This window comes from Microcebus murinus, chromosome 11, assembly GCF_040939455.1.
Source record: "Microcebus murinus isolate Inina chromosome 11, M.murinus_Inina_mat1.0, whole genome shotgun sequence".
Classification (NCBI taxonomy): domain Eukaryota; kingdom Metazoa; phylum Chordata; class Mammalia; order Primates; family Cheirogaleidae; genus Microcebus; species Microcebus murinus.
Window position 1 is genome coordinate 72,372,006 of NC_134114.1, and position 19,052 is coordinate 72,391,057.

At 35.2% G+C, this 19,052-nt stretch overlaps 1 protein-coding gene across 2 annotated transcripts; it reads right to left on the bottom strand.

Moving 5' to 3' along the window:
- Nucleotides 1-9,172: 9,172 nt before the first annotated feature.
- LOC105876547 (chromobox protein homolog 3-like) lies at nucleotides 9,173-9,661 on the bottom strand. Of its 2 annotated transcripts, XM_076007886.1 has the most exons (2): nucleotides 9,496-9,661; nucleotides 9,280-9,419 (listed from the first exon to the last, which is right to left on the bottom strand). In XM_076007886.1, exons 1-2 carry the CDS (start codon nucleotides 9,659-9,661, stop codon nucleotides 9,280-9,282), a joined length of 306 nt encoding a protein of 101 aa, XP_075864001.1. The 2 variants fall into 2 exon arrangements, with proteins under 2 accessions (XP_075864000.1, XP_075864001.1); XM_076007885.1 differs by having other exon boundaries at nucleotides 9,173-9,661.
- Nucleotides 9,662-19,052: the final 9,391 nt, after the last annotated feature.

Below are 19,052 nucleotides of genomic sequence, written 5' to 3' on the forward strand. Positions count from 1 at the left end.
AAAATTTAGTATATGTATATTTATACATTTATATATGCACATATATACAAATTAAAATTTATGTATATTTATAATATGCAAAATAAATGCACATCATTGCAAAGAGTGAGCATTCAGTAAATATATGTTTGTTTTATGATTGCAAATGACTTGTATCATCACAAGATTTTATCTGCAATGAATGGCCTATGGCTTAACTGAATTATAGAACCCCGGACTTTAAATATCCCATCCAGAGGGTGGCTACCAGGTCTTGAAGAGCCTTACAAATGGGAAGAAACAAGCAAATGCGAGCCCCATTGGGGCTCCCACGAAGAAGCCTATCTGTAAAATGGGCACAATAAAAATAATGATAATGCTTTTCCCAAAGGGATATGATCAAGATTAAACAAGCTAATATATCTTTACTAATATCTAAATCAGAACAGTACTGGGCATGGAGTAAGCACTTGGAGGACACCTAACCTGTGAACAAATGAAGTCCAGGGACCATTTCCAATTAATCAAATGGTCTTTATAGACTTTAAATGCAGTGTATTCAATTCTCAAACCAATCTCACATTGGTAAACTTCATCAGAAACACTGAAATATTTTTCTACAAATAAAATTTGTAGAATTTGATTCTTACTAAGTAAAACACAATACACAGGCTGTTTAATAACCAGAACGTAACAGCTGTCTGTCTCAACCACCATAAGCTAAGGTGATTTTTACATTTTTTAAATTTACACTTAACAAAACAGCATCAACTTTGAGACGGGGCAATTACCCTGAGTGATCTGGTGGTGTAAAGTCTGATGATTCACAAATTGGAATAAACCAGATAGGCAGCAGGGAGTTCTCAGTGTTGTGCTTAGGCAGGTGCTATAAGCATCTGGTTCTTCACAAAGAGCTGTAAAACAACTATTTGAAGGATTTTATTTTGGAGATGTGGACACCTCTTTTAAAACTGTATGATAGAAGGACAAGTCTCCACTAAACCAGAAATAATAACACACATGGGCTAGCTGTGAGGGTTAATTTTGGACTGTCTTATCAGAAAATGGGAAAGAGAAAAATTATCCAAGAGAAACAAAACTTTTTCCTGGCAGTAAATTCTAGAACAGATTTTTCATTTGGGATATTTTCCCCCACTTAGGCATTGGAGGGATGCAAATTTTAAATGTAAAATTATGTAGCTTATTTATATTACATGGCTGATTTTCCCTAGCAATGTTATCTTAAAATCGAGAGTATATGAATGATATGCATCCGAATTGAGGTGTTCTTATGAGGTATCAACTATGATTAATTATTTTTCATTTATTTACCAAAATTTTGGTTAGCACTAAATAGCAGACCAATATCTAGGTAAAAATTATACTCTATGAAGAAGATTTAGAGTATAGATTCTTTATGCTGCTGAGAAGGAAGCCACAAATTTAGAAACTATATAAACAAGATCAATACAAGTAAAATCATACCTAAGCACATCATGGCAAACTGCTGAAAACCAAATATAAAAAGAAAAATCTTAAAAGCATCCAGATGAAAAGACAATCACATGCAAGATTATGATAAAAAGAATGACAGCTAACTTTTCATCAGGAACAATGGTGGCCAGAACAAAGGTAACTTCATCTTTAAAGTGCTGAGAGGAAAATAATAATTGTCATCTTAGAATTTTATATCTACTGAAAATCTCCTTCAAAAATGCAAGCAAAATAAAGAAATTTTTCAGATGAATAAAAGCTGAGAGCATTAATCATTGGCAGACCTGTGCTATAGTGTAAAGGAAAATAAAAATCTCATGACCACCCTCCCAACTTCTTATTCAAAAGAGAGAGCTGATGTTCCCTTTTGTGGGTGTCCTTTTGCTCTGATTTTTCATACTTCCATCATTCTTGCACTGATTCTTTCTCATCTGGAGCTGCTGTTGCTTCTTGTCTTTGGATTTTCTTTTGTTAAGATGGGGCCTTCCCCTGCCCCCACCTCGTAACAGTATAGCACATGTTGGTTAAGAAATTTTGGCTTTGCTCTTGGATACTTTGATGGCAGTCTAAGTTCTGGATGGATGCCTTGGTTATAGATATCCATAGTGTGGTGGTTTTCTCAGTTGCTAGCTGTTTGTAGGCTATAGCAGTGATGAGCTGTGTGAATGGGCAGATTCCCTGTATCTCTTTGATGGGGGAGGATGGAGATCTTTTAAGTCTTTTCTCTTTCCCCAGTCCTGTGGTCTTTTTTTTTTTTTTTTTTTAATTTCAGCATATTTTGGGGGTACAAATTTTAAGGTTTCAAAAAATGCCCTCCCCCCCCCACCCCCGCTCTTTTTAACAGTGTGAATTATATTGGCATGCCTAACTTAATCTCGGAGACAGTGGTAGGTGGTGTTCTGGAAAAGAATCAACCACAACCTGCACGATTTAGTCAGTAAAGGTTGTAAAAGGCTGTGCAAATTGACCTCCCTGTCAGTAGGTGGCACTTTCCAGAACAAAAAGCTGCAGTGTTGTTTTTGGGACTTGTGACTGTCTAGCCCCTCAGGTGAAGAACTTGAATGTCCCAGGTGGTGGGAGAGCCCTAGAACTTACGGATGAGTACTGATTATCCACCACAGCAGATGCAGGTTGGGGAGTAAGGCTGGGTGGGACTGGGTCAGGTGAGCCTGTCCTCAAGCTCCACAAAAGCTGGTAAGGTAGTTATTTGTGCTATAGAGCTGTAGAACTGACTTTTGGTTTTTGTGTGCCCTGTTATTGGTTTGGAAACAATCACTTACTGTCAGCTGCTGTTTTGATACTGGCCACTGCACCTTCCAGCAAATACCTGGTAGACATTTTGGTGTTCTCCTGTTCTCAGGTCATTCCCAGGCCCTTTTGTTACACTCTGTTTCCTCCTGCATAGTCACTGATACCATGTAGGTTTTGTGGTTATTAGTGGTTTATTGCACCTTGCTTGTATTTTAGGGTTTGGGATACTCTGATATCAAGTGTAAATTTGTTCATGGATTTGAGGTTTTGTTATTTTGTGGAACTACCTGTTTTTATGATATTTTTCAGGAATTATTTCAGGGATTATTCAGAGATATGCAAACTACGCTGCTGCTGTCACCAATTAGCTTTAGGTTAAAGTATTTTGACTTTCATGAGCTTTAAATGACTTGATATTTTTCCAGGTGCATATAGTAAAAGCTTTCCTTTATACATTTCCTTTATACATTTTTCAATTTCAAGGGCTTCTAGGCACTGATTTCTGTAGGCTAGCTTCTTCAGGGCTATAGTGGAAAATGGGGAAGAGAGTTCAGAGCATTTCTATGTGGGCATTTCTGCTTCTCAAGGTTGCTGCTTGGAATTGGGTATGTGGATCATGCTTATGTGTATAGAAGGGAATAGTCTTCCTCTGAGTATTCTAAGAATATTGAGGCCCCACTGAGTTTTGGTGCTTTCATCAACGTATATTGCCCATGCCTCCCCTCCCCCGTTGAGTTAGAGCTTCAAGCGTGACCATCCCCCAAACGTTGCACATCTCACTATTATGTTTGTATATACCCACCCCTCCTCCCCCATCCCACATGCCCGACACCTGATAAATATTATTCCTATATGTCCACTTAGGTGTTGATCTGTTAATACCAATTTGCTGGGGAGTACATGTGGTGCTTGTTTTTCCATTCTTGAGATACTTCACTTAGTAGAATGGGTTCCAGCTCTATCCAGGAAAATACAAGAGGTGCTATATCACCATTGTTTATTAAAGCTGGATAGTACTCCATGGTATACATATACCACATTTTATTATCCACTCGTGTATTGATGGGCACCTGGGTTGTTCCACAACTTTGCAATTATGAACTGTGCTGCTATAAACATGCGAGTGGAGGTGTCCCTTTTGTAGAGTGTCATTTGATCTTTTGGGTAGATGCCCAGTAGTGGAATTGCTGGATCAAATGGTAGATCTACTTGTATCACTTTAAGGTATGTCCATATTGCTTTCCACAGAGGCTGAACCAGTTTGCAGTTCCACCAACAGTGTAGTGTTCCTATCTCTCTCCATACACACCAACATTTATTGTTTGGGGACTTTTTGATAAAGGCCATTCTTACTGGAGATAAGCGATATCTCATTGCAGTTTTGATTTGCATTTCCCTGATGATTAGAGATGTTGAGCATTTTTTGATACGTCTATTGGCCATTATTCTTCTCATTCTTTTGAGAAGTTTCTGTTCATGTCCTTTGCCCACTTTTTTCCTTTTTACTACTTCTGGCTTTCCAAAGTGGGGCTCTATTCAGTCTAAAATACTTTCAAATCCAAAAAAATGCCATGTTCTTTTGCCTTAGGACCTTGGCATGTTCTGTTTCCTCAGCCTCAAAAACCATCCTTATCACTTTTCACCCAACTCCCACGTGAACTTCGGTTATCAGTTTGACTGTACTTGCCTCAGATAGCTTTACCTGAACATTTCGAGTCCAGTTTAGGTGCTTCTCCCAAATGCTGCCACAGGTACCAAACATCCCACATCATACCAGGATGATACTGCAATGATTTCTTTTACTTGTCAGTATCCCTTACTAAACCTAATGCTCTGAGAAAACAGGGACTATGTCTGTTTCATTAACTGTGAAGTTGCTGGTGCCTACCTAAAACAGTGTATGAAGGGAAGAGGAGGCTCCAGTGAATAATTATTAAATTAATTATTGAAAATTGTTCAAATATTTATTGCCTTATACTTGTATGTACACACACATGTTCTAGCTTTAAGTAATTTCTATGACTCGTATTCTTTATACATATTTTCTTTAATTTCTGTGTCAAATAAAATTTCCTCTTCCTGTCTTTCAGGGTTCTGTACTAATGAACCCCTCCATACTTCATTCTGATCCTCATACACATTGTTTCTTGTCATTTATTGAATTATTATAACTGTGGTTATTACTTAATGTTTCATTATAGGAATATTAATAGTCAGAAGCAGAAGGAGTTTGGTAATTCAAATTTAACAGACTAAATTTAGCTTATTCTGGAATGGCATGTTACCCCAAATTTTCCCATTTAATTTGAGGTTTTATTTTATTCATTAGCACAGCAAGGGCCTGAAGTGGATTTCTATTAATATGATACTCCCCCTGCCCTTTTAGGGTATACTATGAATTACAATTTGTAAAATTAATATAGAAATCAAGGTTCTATGAATGTCCTCTATCATTCCAATTGGAATCTTGAAAGCACTTAGCCTAAGAGCTTGTGAAAGGCAACAGATCAATAGTATTATTAGGAATTTTGCACATGTTTCTCTATTCAGATAACTGAATATCAATGACCAAAAGGAAAGCTGTTTTGGAGACGTTGAGTCTTACAGCACACATTCCTGTATGCGGCCCAGGTGTGTGGTGGATGAACAAAGATGGATGCTTTTCTGAGGAGAATTTCTATTGATTTACTTGATCCTCTGTAGTAGAAACTTGCTGTTGGACTTCATTTTAGTCACCAGAATTCCATTTAATACTTTGCTCTTTGAAAGTAAAGTTAAAACTGAAATACTTTAGTAAGGCATATTCCTTGATATCAGCAGGATTGCGTTTAATTAAGGGCTATTTTGAGAACTAAACAGTGTCACCCTTTACATTAAATGTACTTTGGGAAAAAGTAACAGATCATTGGTTGTACTGTTTTAACATATAAGCTACTCATTGAGTATGTTTTATGTTTTTATGCAGAGCTTTGTTTAACATCTTGTCTTATTTACACTAAAAATATTGGGCTTTCTTTTAAATATTTTATTATTAATGTAACTAAATATGTATGTGAGAAGAGGGATTAAATAATTTTTAATGATTAATATCTGGTTTTATTGCTGCTTTATCTTTGTAAACCTAACAAACATCATTAAAATGTTTATCCTTTTTCTTTATTTTTAGTGTATATCTGATGTTTATAGAAATATAAAACCAACCTTGTTTCCTGTATTTTCTTATTAAAAATTCCATTTGTATTTAGTGATTGTTCTGACCTTTTCCCTCCAGTTTTTGCCAATTTCTGATTAATGATTAATCTTATTACTTATTAAACAGTTATATTGTTTAAATGTGAGCAACAGTTTTTCAGAATCAAGCCAAAGTATTGTTATTTTGGTTGTGCATAAGCAGGTGCGATAAATTGGAAGTATATTAATTAGTTTAGGCAGAGATCTTAGTAAATTCACGTGTATTTCAAAAAGTTAAACATGCAATGCTTCGTTATAACATTTGCAACATTGTTTTCCATTGGATAATAAATCACTTGGGAGGAGAGACTTCATCTAAGACATTTTTGTGTCATCAACACTTAATGGATTTTCTTTTACACATTAAATTCTCAACAAATCTTTGATAAATAAGATAGCAATTGAATGAATTATGTATTATTTATTTGTTTCAGTGTATTCATATAAAAGAACAAAGATAAGAGAGTTTATTTTCTAATTTTTCTTAGGAAATTTGTCCCCTGTGCTATACTAGACAACTGCATCTACTCTTTACCCTTCTCCACCTTGCTCTCTGCCCTGGAAGGTTGAGTTGAATGGACACATCAACAAGCCTCCCAGCTCTCTGGCCTCTAGTTGGATTTGGCCTATGGAGAGCTGTGGTAGGAAATCAGAGTGAGGGCCGAGAGTGTGGTCACCTAGTGCTTGCTGTGTCGTGCACCCCAAAATTATTGCTTTTCTCCAAATAAGCCATTTATATGACTCTCCTAACTGGTCCTGGAAACCTCTTTCTCCTCTGGTTGTCCCATTTGAACCTCAAGGAGGTAATAGCTTAGCTACTGGTAGCCTTGAGTTCCTCTTCTATCCCTGTAGTGAATAGTCCGTTTGTAACTAAACTCTCCTTGAAGTGTACTAATTTGACTGTGCCTTGTGGTTGCCATTGCAAACTCGACTGACCCATGCATCGTATTGTGATTTTGCTTTCAAATTCTTATTCTTCTGTTAAATGCTCTGTCAGCAGAACTTCATTTCCACAAAAGTAATCACAATTTATAAATTGGATATAATTGAAGTGTTTTTGAGGGCATAAAACCAATGTATCAATGTTTTGAAGAAAATCATGTACTTAATTCCACTATAAACTGGACTAAGGTCATTTAAAATTAATGTATTCATTAATTCTATAAAAAATTGAATAAACACTGTGTGCCTGAAGATATATATATATATATGTATATATATATATATATATATATATATAAAGAAAACTCAGCATGTAGCTTCAAAATGCTTATAATTTAATGTGGGAGACTGTTATATAAATAAATAAAAATTATATGAAGATCAGTATTATCTTCAAGGTACATATTTAAAATACTATGGTATTACAAATGATTTTTCTTAGGTAACTATTAAATATAGATGGTTTCCTAGATTTAAAATTTTTTTTTTTTTTGAGACAGAGTCTCGCTTTGTTGCCCAGGCTAGAGTGAGTGCCATGGCATCAGCCTAGCTCACAGCAACCTCAAACTACTGGGCTCAAGCAATCCTGCTGCCTCAGCCTCCCAAGTAGCTGGGACTACAGGCATGAGCCACCATGCCTGGCTAATTTTTTCTATATATATCAATTGGCCAATTAATTTCTTTCTATTTATAGTAGAGACGGGTCTCGCTCTTGCTCAGGCTGGTTTTGAACTCCTGACCTCGAGCAATCCACCCACCTCAGCCTCCCAGAGTGCTAGGATTACAGGCGTGAGCCACCACGCCCGGCCCTAGATTTAAAATTTTTATGTAATAACTTACTATATGCTAGACACCATTCCTAGTTCTCTACAAATACTGACTCACTTAGTCTGTCTGTCTTTCTTTCTTTCTTTCTTTCTTTCTTTCTTTCTTTCTTTCTTTCTTTCTTTCTTTCTTTCTTTCTTTCTTTTTAAACATATAAAACCATTTATTGACCACTGTTCAACAATATTTACAATGAAGTAAATAATATACAGTTGGATAACATTTTGATTACTACAAAGTTGTTTTCTCTGGCTTCCGCTGAACCAGTAATCCAAATACCAAAGAGATTGAGCCTACATGTAAGAAATGAATTGGGGTAAGGAAAAAACATGCAGGTCAATAGTTTAGATTACAAAATGTTTATTCACCCATTTATATCAGCAGGACTGAAACTGCTAATATTTCTAATCATCCAATTAAGTTTCCATGAGCCAGATCTCAGATATTCCATTAATGGTGACCTTGTTAGTCAATGTAGCACAGGGATTTCAACTTTTTGTAAAGGAATGGCTCACTAGCTCACTAGGGGAATCTTTAATGTTCATTTAACTAAGGCTTGTTTGTTTACCACATTAGAACACACAGGATTTGACTAGTTTCTTCATCTGGGTGGAGAGATCGTTGGTAGTGATAAAGCATTTCCTGTTAGGAAGTTTGCAAACATAATGTTGCATTTATATGACTATATATATAGACACGGATTTCGATATGGCTACCTTTAAATTATCTAGTTAAATTGTCCTATTAAGAATCAACTATTCAATTTGAAATGTTATGGCTTCAGGAAAATTTTCAATTCTTAGGTTGCTCAGAATGATGGCATCACACACACATGGGCTTACCCATGATTTCGGTTTTGGTGAATGTTTAAAGACAAAGAAAACCATTTACATATGCATTTTATGTACATAAACACACACACAAAAAACATTTTTAAAAACCCAGAGTGGTCCTCAGGCATGACTAAAACACAAGTTCTGATTGAATAATGGCTATGGAAATTTCCCCTAGTATTTAGAAAAGCTGTTTTCTAGTGCAGAGGGAATAATATACCATGGTATTAACTGTTCTTTTCTGATAAAGGAAGCAACTACAGAAAGCTTTTATTTATTTGTTTAAAGTAACCAGTGCAATTGATTCAACCCTCTCCCAACAACTGGCTTTCAAATGCTACTTTCAAAACGAACTCATCAAACTTGATTTATTAGAATGTTGATATTTCTTCACACTAGTAAATCAAAAACCAAGACCCAGATTTTATATATATATATTTATATATATCAATTAATATATTATATATAAATTATTATATATAATTATATATCAATTATTATATATCAATTTATATATATAAATTATTATATATATATATCAATACAAACAATTATTGAGCTTCATCTTCTGGACAAGAATTCCAAGTTAGTCTCTCTTCATAAAAAGTGATTACAATTTAAGGACACTTCATATTTGCCTTTTTTGCCAGCACCAAATCTGCCTCATCTGAATCTTTCCATTTCATGAGAAATATTAACTCTCCACTGTTGTCTCTGGCACAAATTATTCTTTCAGGATCAAGATCTCTGGCAAAGCCTCTTGGTTTGTCAGCAGCATCTCTTTTCTTCTTTGATTTGCTATCATCAGATTCATGGTCAGAAAAAGATTGTCTTTTTGTACCATCTTTTTCTTTACCAGCTTTTTGAGAATTAAGAAATGCTTCAATTAACTCTGGACAACCTAAATTTTCTTCAGGTTTCCAAGTATTTTCGTCAGCATCTGTAAGTCCCTTCCACTTCAGAAAATGCTTTGCTTTCCAATTTACTACATGTTGTTCCAGTATTTTTTCCACTACAAATTCTTCAGGCTCTGCCTCTTCAACCTTTTTACTCTTTCCATTCTGTTTCTTTCCCAGTTTTTGCGATGTAGTTTTATTGGAGGCCATTTTTATTGCAGACTTGAGGAGCTATTGTTCACCACCTCCGAGCTGCTCCGGGTCTACAGCATCTCTCTTTACGCCTTTTAAATTTTTCCATCTTATGAAGTTAGTACTTTTAATTTTTCATTTTACATATAAGGAAACTGAGGCACAGGGAAACTAAGGAATTTGCCCAAACTAATACAGCTGCAACTTAATATAGCTGAGATTAAAGTCCAGGCAATGATGTTCTAAAGCCCATGCTCTTGGTCACCACGCTGTGTTAAGACTTTACTAGAGTCACACTCAGTCCTTTCTATGCATCCTTATTCATCCTGCCCCTTGAAAGAAGAAATGCATACCTGGTTGGTGAATTTAACAAAAGAAGCTGAGTTTGTATGAGTCACTCTTTTCCCTTTGGTTTTCTGTCTACCAGGAGGAAGGATGGTATTTCATTTCCTCTCTGCTGTGAGCGAAGTTTAATAGTACGTCAGGTGCTTCCATTAACAGTGTGGTTTGAGATTATCCTGTGCTGGTGCTATAACTAATTCGGGAGCAGCAAATCTGCTGTTGTTGACCTGCCTAGTGTCTAGAATCAATGTAATCAAGAATAAATATATTTCCCCATCTGCCTGGCTATTGCATCTGTCTCTCAAACGTTTTCCCAATTCAGAGTGGAGAGGGAGAGTGTGTATTTACCTTCTCAAACCCCAACAGCTGACAAATGAGGAAGGGCATTCCAGGTTGAAGTATTAAGTGGTTTGGCTTATTTGGTTGTCTTGTCAAGTTGATCTGTCCATTCCTTTGTAGCTCACTACCAGTTAAGGATCAGACTGAGTTGAAATTTGTATTTTTAACCCCACTCTGTGTAACATGTTTTATAAACTTAACCTATAGGGAGTCACTGGGAGGAGCCACTTTTAGGTAAGGATAAGATTAGGGAAGGAATTTAAGAAAAATTGGATGGCACTAGAGACAAATGCAGCAGAGGGGTGGTATGAGAAGGGGGCTGTTCATTGGTATTGGCAATAAGCAGATCTTTGGGGATATTCTTGAGAATATCCCCAAAGGCTTGCAGGGATGGAAGCCTAATTATATAATTATAACAGTTTGAACAATATATTATGATATAATAATGTAATAATAATAGTTTGAGAGGTGAGAAAAAGGGCAGATGGAGGTTAGATTTTTCAGGAAGGTTAGATGTGGAGGAGAGGAGAGGAAAATTTAAGTAGCTACAGGGGGACAGAAATAACTATGGATTTGTTTATTTGTTTTGCTTTTTCTTAAAGGATCAAAGAGATTTGAAAATAGTTCTAAGCCACAGAGAAAACCAGCAGCAACGTTGAAAAGAGTAGGAAAAGGAAGAGGAAAAGGAAGAAGTGAACTCGAGATGGAGGTGGGCGCATATGTGTGGCCATTTCTCAGTGGGCATTAACTTGTTAGACTCTTCTCTAGTGCTGCTTGCAGGCTGAAAGCACTTACACTTTTAAATGTTGAGATGGAATTTGAATCTTTGCTTAGAGAATATGTACTAAATATTTGTCCTCACAATTTAAAACCACATTGTAAATCTCCACTTGCTCTCTGTCCAGGTTTTTTTTTTTTTTTAATTAGCTCTGCGTTTCCTTTCTCTCTGAATATGATGACTTTGCATAGTAGCTCTCAAAGTGAGCCCTTTTTCCCAGACAGCAAGGGAAGAGGGCTCCCCAGCCTATGTCCTTTGAAATGCTTCCCAATGGTGTCCACAGTGGAGAACTAATGACTTAAAACCTTCCAAAATGAAGAATATCCTTTCTTCTCCAGGGTAGGCCTAATTTTGATCTAGTCCCAATCCGAGACAATGCTGAGCACCATTTAGATATTATCCGTGCTACTTCCAACTCTCTGCCAAGGAGGAGTTTTTCGGAAGGTGGTTGCATGGTTCATTTGGTGTTATGGCCAGAGAGAGGGGCTGCCCGCAACACACTGCCAAGTTTTGAGGAAACTATTTTCCTGGCTAGTATGTTAGGACTACTTTTTTGGAACTTCTGAAATAATTGGTGGGACTATGGTGACATCGTGACACTCATTGAATCTGGCTTCATGTGACATGTGACATGATATTGCTATTTTCTTACCTCAGTTGGAGCCCAATGACTGGTATATTTTTATTATCTCAGAGAAACATAGAAAGCAAGTTGTTAGAATCTCTTAAAAATCTCCTGATCAAGGGATTCTTTAGAGCCTCCTTTTCTTTTACCCCAGTACAGTTTATCTCTAGGAAAAGTTAAAATTTTCCAGGTTTTGGTTAGATTTCATCTGTCAGTCACTGACATACTCTCCAGAGAGTAAATGCTTTTTTCCCCCAACCTGCAGATGTTTTACTCTCTTAGGTAAACCTTAAAATGAAAGCTTCAAATGGTACTATGAAGAACATTCTTAGTGTTTTAAAAAATCAGTGCTGTACAGATTCAAGATATAGTTGGCACTTTGGCTCCATCTGAGAATCAACAGCAGTAACACACCAAATTTTGCTTGTTCAATCAGAGACACTGCAAAATGAAAAGTCAACTCTACAGCTCCACTGTGAATCTGTGAATATGAAATGGCCATCAGAGGAGGGAAGCTACTAGTCTTCATTTAATAAACTGATGTCTCAGGATTATATAAATTTGTTTTTCTGCTTGAAATAAATTTTCAAAGTATCTCTGTAGAGGGAAATCAGTTACAGAAATTCTTCTTCATTATTCATTCTCTTTAGTTAGAAGAAACACTTAATGGCCTATAATGGCTACACAGCAAGACCAATAAATAATGTGACTATAATTCACATTTTCTTTACTCAACATTTATTTTATCTCAGTAGTATCCTACTTAACCTTTAAAACTGTACTTCTACCCTTTTTTTTGCTAAGAATACAGATTTTTTTGTTGTTCATTCTGATAGTAGACCACCCTTTGCTTACTGAACATTTCTAAATCTGGGTGGCAGGTCATGAAATTCTCGAAAGGATTCTTGAAAGGATACAAAGGGCTAAGAAACCTACAAAATCTCTTCTAATTCCATAATGTCTGAATCTTTGAATGCTCTATTGGAAGATTCTTAAAATGGGAAGCACTTACCATTCCCTCACTTGCTATCAAAATAATTAACTTGCATAGCTTAAACACTGTATACGACCCTTATTTATTGCAGGGGATAAAAATGTCTCCTCCTAATGATGAAACACATTTCATTGTTATTCCATTAACATTGCAACAATTATTTTGGTTTTAGTTGCTTGTAAATGTTAACCCTTATTTTTTTGTATCAGAAAAATGTAAATCCTATACTTTCTAGAAGGTTTGTTGCCTCAAGAATAGTTTTACAATCCACCATAATGGGGGTTTTGGCAGTTACATGCTCTAAACAGCCAGAGATAATAATATTTGGACAGAGTCTACTATGCTATTTGAAAAGTTTGTGTTTGTGTAAATATTTAGACCGTGACTTTAAAAATATAGTAAAATTGAAGCGACAGTACTGATACAAAGCTGAGTTACTTGTGGGATATTTTTGGTTTGTTTTATGTTGATTTTCTTGCATTTTTAGCTGTAAAGTACAATAGTACATGCAGCAGAAGACAGTCTTGAGCACTGCCTTTTAGATCTAATGCACAATGCCTCCTCCAGCATTGCCATTTTTCTTCATTTGTAATAAATAGTCCCGCAGTTAATAATTTCCTAGCATGAGGCAATGCAAAAAGACAAATCCTTGTAACTAACATTAACTTTACAAATTGGCAAAGCATCAGTAAAAGTAATATTCCATTTCCATTATCTCCTGGCTAAATATATATACATCCCCCACAAGAACAGTTATATCAATGTGGAAAAATGGTGTTGGGATAAGTCAGTGGCCATCTGGAAAAAATTTAATTCCATATTTCACACCAGAATAAGTTATAAATGGACCAAATATTTACATTAAAATATGATACCATAAAAATACAAGAAATCATGAAGTAAGTTTTCCTAGGTATAAAAAGGCTTCTCTAGCAATATAAAACTCAGAAGACAAAAGGTAAAATATTGATAAATTCTAAAATACATATATACAAAAATTCATATAGCAAAACTGACATAAGCAAATTGAAAATACGAAGAACAATAATAGATTATTTGTAAGTTATACTATGAGAAAGACTTAATTTCATTAATATCAATACCCCAAGAGAAAAATAGATAAGAAGTGATCAAACACCCAGCAGAAAAATGTGCAAAGGGTATGCACTGATAGTTCATAGAAAAAAATGCAAATGTCTTTTAAAAATATGAAAAAAAATCAGCCTCCTAATAAGAAAAAGTAAATCTAGTAAGACTAATAAAACATCTTTATGCTTATAAGGTAGGCAAAGTCACAAAAGTTTGGTAACATTCTATGTTGTCAAGGGCATGTGAGGACACAAGCATTACCACCCCTTGTTGTGTTAATACAAGAGTGTACACATCCCATGGGGGGCAGTTTGGCACATGTATCAAAATTCCTAGTACATATACCCTTTAACTTAGTTATTTAACTTCTGGGAATTTGTTTTACAGATGTTCCCATATATATGTGAGATGATGTATAGATAAGTTTATTCATTGTTATAATGAAAGATTACATACAACTTAAATGTTAAATGTTCATGAATTGTGGATGAGTTTAAAAAATTATGATATAGGCATATTGTGGAGTACTGTTCAGCAGTAGTAAAAAAAGGAATAAAGCAGCTCTTTATGTACTATTATGGAAAGATCACCAAGATATAGTCCCTACAAACAGCAAAGTGAAAAACAGTGCTATACTATATTACCATTTTAGTAATGAAAGAAAAATATGTGTGTGTATGTGTGTGTGCATGTGTGTGCATGTATGTATAAGATTTCTAAAAGAATACTTCTAGTGAAAACCTAAATATATTGTCGCATGTGAGGATGGGAACTGAGCATGTTGGAGGTCAGAAAAAAGTTTCCATTTTATACTTTAAGATTTTTGAATTATAAGATATTTAAAATATGTGTTTTACTCAAAAATTAAATTGAACTCACACATGCATATGACAGCACACTCTTAGGCATATATAAATTTGGTACCTTCGATTTTTAAGACTCTTATCTTTGAATCTAGTTCCATGTTTACAGCAGATGAGTATTGATTTAAGATGACTATGAAGTTTAGACAATCGTGCAAAAATAGTTAATCCTTCATCAAAAATAAGCACAGAGAATATATCTAAACAAATCTTTATACATTCTTAAATATGCTGGAACACTTCGAATAAATACCACTACATTACTTAACACCACATTTTCAGCTTAGCTTTCTTCACTGAGAGAGAGGTAAGGGGGATTTAAGAAAAGAGTTGCAGTAAGGAGCTGGACAATGTGGCCTAAGATAGCATTTGGAGGAGAGTTATATTTTCAGGCATATCCTAGGCCCCAGATGAGGGAAGTAGATTAGGATTCAAAACAGAATTCCTCTTCTGGTTTTGCCTTTAACTGCCTAATCTTGGGTATTTCATTTCACCTCTCTGGACCTCAGATTGAGGGAAGGAATGTAAGAGATGATCTCAAAGATCCTCTCAAGAATTTAATATTCAGTTACTCTGATGGAAATAATTATTAGTTGTTTCACCTTGTACAATGCAAGTGTTATGCATCTTTATATAGTGATAAATTGTACAAGACATAATACATGCCACAAAAAACACCTAAATTTATATCAACCATCTTAATGGAGCATATCATTAACCAATGATAGCCTAATAGCGATATAAGTTTTTTCATATTAAAATAGAAGACATTTGTTTAATATGCAAATGCTATGTGTGAGGCCTATTGTTTAGCATATATAGCAAATTCTGTGGGTTTTAAAGTGACATAAATGTTAATTGCTTCAATTTTCTGCCCTAGAGAGGTTTAAATCTTATCTTCCAGGATTTATTAAAGAGGGTATAAGAGAAATGGTGACACATGTGTGGGTTTTGAAGCATCCTTAGAAGCATCTAAAGGAAGAATTTGAGGAAAGTTTTGGGTAAACATGGATAGCAATGTTAAAGAGGCATGAAAGATCATCAAACGTGTGGGTACCTATAGTTAATTTGGAATTGAAGAAATGTGTGACCAAGAAGTTGTAGGAAATGGAGCTGGAGAAGTTAAGTAAGGGCAGATAATAAAGAGCATGATATTGCATTCTAAGGATTTAGATTTAGTGTTATTGCAATGAAAAGTCATTGAAGTTTTTAAAGCAGGTGAGTAATATGTATTTTAGAGAGGTCACTCTGAGTATTAGCGAGTAAAGACTTAGAAAATGGTGGACGGTATGCAAATGGACCAATTAGGAAATCTGATATTAATAGGTAGACAAATGATGATAAATGCTTGAACTAAGACAAATGAGAAACTTACGGTGCATGGCTGTTCATTGATGGTGTGAGCTTATTTTAACTACATCTTGGGGATTAGAGAGAATCCCATGACATCTCTAAAACAATGGCACTTTATTTCCTTCTTTCTTGCTCCCTTTCTGGCTCTTCCAAAAGTTAAACTGCTCATACAGGTATTCTTTTTGTATTTTTATGATCTCTCTTCAAACTTCTGTTAGTATGTTTTTCTATACTATTTAAAAAATTTTTATTTTATGCTAGTTATGTGATAGAAAAATAGACTATTTCATTTCCTGAACTCTTTACCACATTGACTGCCACACTAGAAAAAAAATTTTTTTCTTTGGGCCACAGTGTTTTATTACAAAAATAGAATAAAAACTTTGAAAACAAAAATGATCCTTTCTAATTTAATGAAAAATTTAATGAGAAACCAAATTTATTGACTTCTATTCATTTAATCCATGTTTTTAGAATTAATTTGTCAATATTAATTGTAACAATAAGAACATCAACAAGTAAGATTTTCACAAACCAACTGTAAGGTTTTGCTCAGGTTTTTCTTCATGGGGCTCAAAACTAGCGTTGAGTTAAATACAACTCACATGGCAGTTACTGTGTTAAAACTAGTTGTAGACTAGTTCTCCTTAACATATGCAGTTGAAAAAACAGAAGGAAGTATTTGAAGCAGGAACAAGCTGAAACTGTGGCCATCGAGACTTAGGAAGCTTAGGGTTAAATACAATAGTAAATTCATTTGGTTTCAAGGAGCCCCGTTTTGCAGACCTTGTCACTGGTATGGTTCTCCCTGCTTTTTCTTGGATGAGACAGGGGTAAAGCTGCTTCCAAAGAAGGAAGAAAGAGTGCTTCTGACCCAAATTAAAAGAAGTTTTAAGCAATATTTTGAATTCCTTTATTAGAACTCTATTTTGTAGTCTTTCTTTTTTTCAATAAAGATCCCATTTTAACAAGAAACAATTAGCCCAGCAACTAGAATATTAAACAAATTATGTGTCTAGAGCTTTAAGACCTACACAACTGAATTGTGTTGAGAATGTTTTCCCAATTAGAAGTTGATGCTTTAGCTTGATTTCAGGTGCAAGTGACTTTCCTATAATAAGCAGAATGATGAAAACAGTTTAAACATTTAAAGATGTTTTCATCAGTTCTAATTTATGGGATATATTCATCATACTATTTCTTCAAGAAAGTTACTGAGTTAGGCTATGAATTTGAACTTTAAGCTTTTTTTTTTGTTTTGCACTTGGTGCCAGAAAAAGTGTTTCTGAATCTTCTTTCTTTGTGTTCATTCCAGCTACTTGTAAAGGGTCACTGTGTTTCTGAGTTGGATTTTTCCTTTCCAATGTTGATACTTCTCCTAAGTAAAAGAAAGAACAACAATATTTGAACATCAGAGACAATTTTACTTCCTGTTTCCCACCCCCTCTTCCCATCTGTGTAATGTTGTACTTTTTGCTTGATTGACATTAAAAAAACACGCGTACATGATTAAAGATCTTTTTTTTGTTGCTTACCGTTTGTTATTTTAGCTAAGAGCAATTGAGTCAGTAAGCAGCCTGGCCCTGGTGCATGAAGGTAACTTATCTGCCCACTGGGGTCTCTAATCCACTGGCACCACAAGAGCTAAACATTTGCTTTGAATATCAAGCGTTATTTTCTCTCAATACCAGCTACACCCTTGTTTAAAAATTAAATTGTTGAAATTATGGGCTAAAAATAGAATATAATAAAATTAGAGTCTATAAAAAATTAATTTGCCTTGTTTTTTTCAGGATTTGTTCTGCTTCAGGGTCACTGTGGGTATCATTGCTTGCATTGTAGCTAGATGAGTTGTGAGAGGTGGTACTGCATCTCTAGCCTATAAGAAAACAATTATTGTTCTTTATGTCCTCTGTGGTTGGTATATCATTCATCATATTTGAGGTTGAAAGTAAGCAAAAAGTGCAACTTGAGGTGGTTAAAAATAAGAACTTCTTTTCCATTTAACTAGAAGTCTTCCTTTGTTGCTGCTGCTTTTTCTCCTCCCCCTCTTTTTCTTTTTACTCCTCTATTTCCTTCTTCTTCATATATTAAGGGAAATTCTGGGTCCCTTTTAAGAGAATCTCTTTTTTAAAAAAGGAAAATGAACCAGTTCATTGGTTAATACCTGTGGGACGCCTCTTCAGCCCTATCACACAATCCTATAAAGACTCCTACTCTCCACTGGCAGGGATCCTAGTTGCAACCATACAAAGCACAGGCTATTTGCAAGCAAAATGTTGTTGTTATCCTTTCATTCTTTATTCTGAAGACTAGGAAGCTTAATATTCTCTTGTGGGGACAATTATTTTATTTACTAAACACTTTCCTTTTTTCAACTCTACTAGATAGACCCATTGAAGAAGAATCTCTGCTATGTGTTTCCGAAGACCACAAAAATAGTTCATTTGTTATTCAAGAAGAACATATTGGCAGAGAAGAGTAGCCTCTGAGCATGATGGCTAAACTCTGCTCTGTTGTATATCCTCTTCCTTCAAATGCCAAGGCCTGGGGAAGGGATCGTGCCACATACAGTGGACAGCGTGCTCGGGTCACTCTCAGTACCTGTCTGAGACTTTAGGGAAGGCTAAGAGCAGTGTGACAATTTCCTCTGTTGGAAACAGCGTATTACACAGGTGTCTGTGTGCCTGACCTTGTACTAAAAAACACCAATCAACACAATAAACAGTGACCTTGTAGAAGTCACAAAATGTTCATTTGGATAGTTACTTCTGATATCAACATTTGATAAAAAAGGAAGACCTAATATTTAACCATGATTCAACTAAAGAATTTCTACGAGGAAACTTAACTTTGTGAGGCACAAGCTTGTGATTTTCTGGTTATCTGCTTTGATCCTGATTTGATTTAGAATACCTTGTACAGCCATGGATCGTATGTGTGGTAGCTTATTTGCTCTCACTTATCTTCGCTAGGTCTTTTAGGACAAGTTAAATGCTCCGTTGAGATAATGAAAGATGAATATT

What these genes read in the sequence shown, in the direction of transcription:
- LOC105876547 (XM_076007885.1), bottom strand. Translation starts at nt 9,661, where the DNA reads ATGGCCTCCAATAAAACTACATCGCAAAAACTGGGAAAGAAACAGAAT.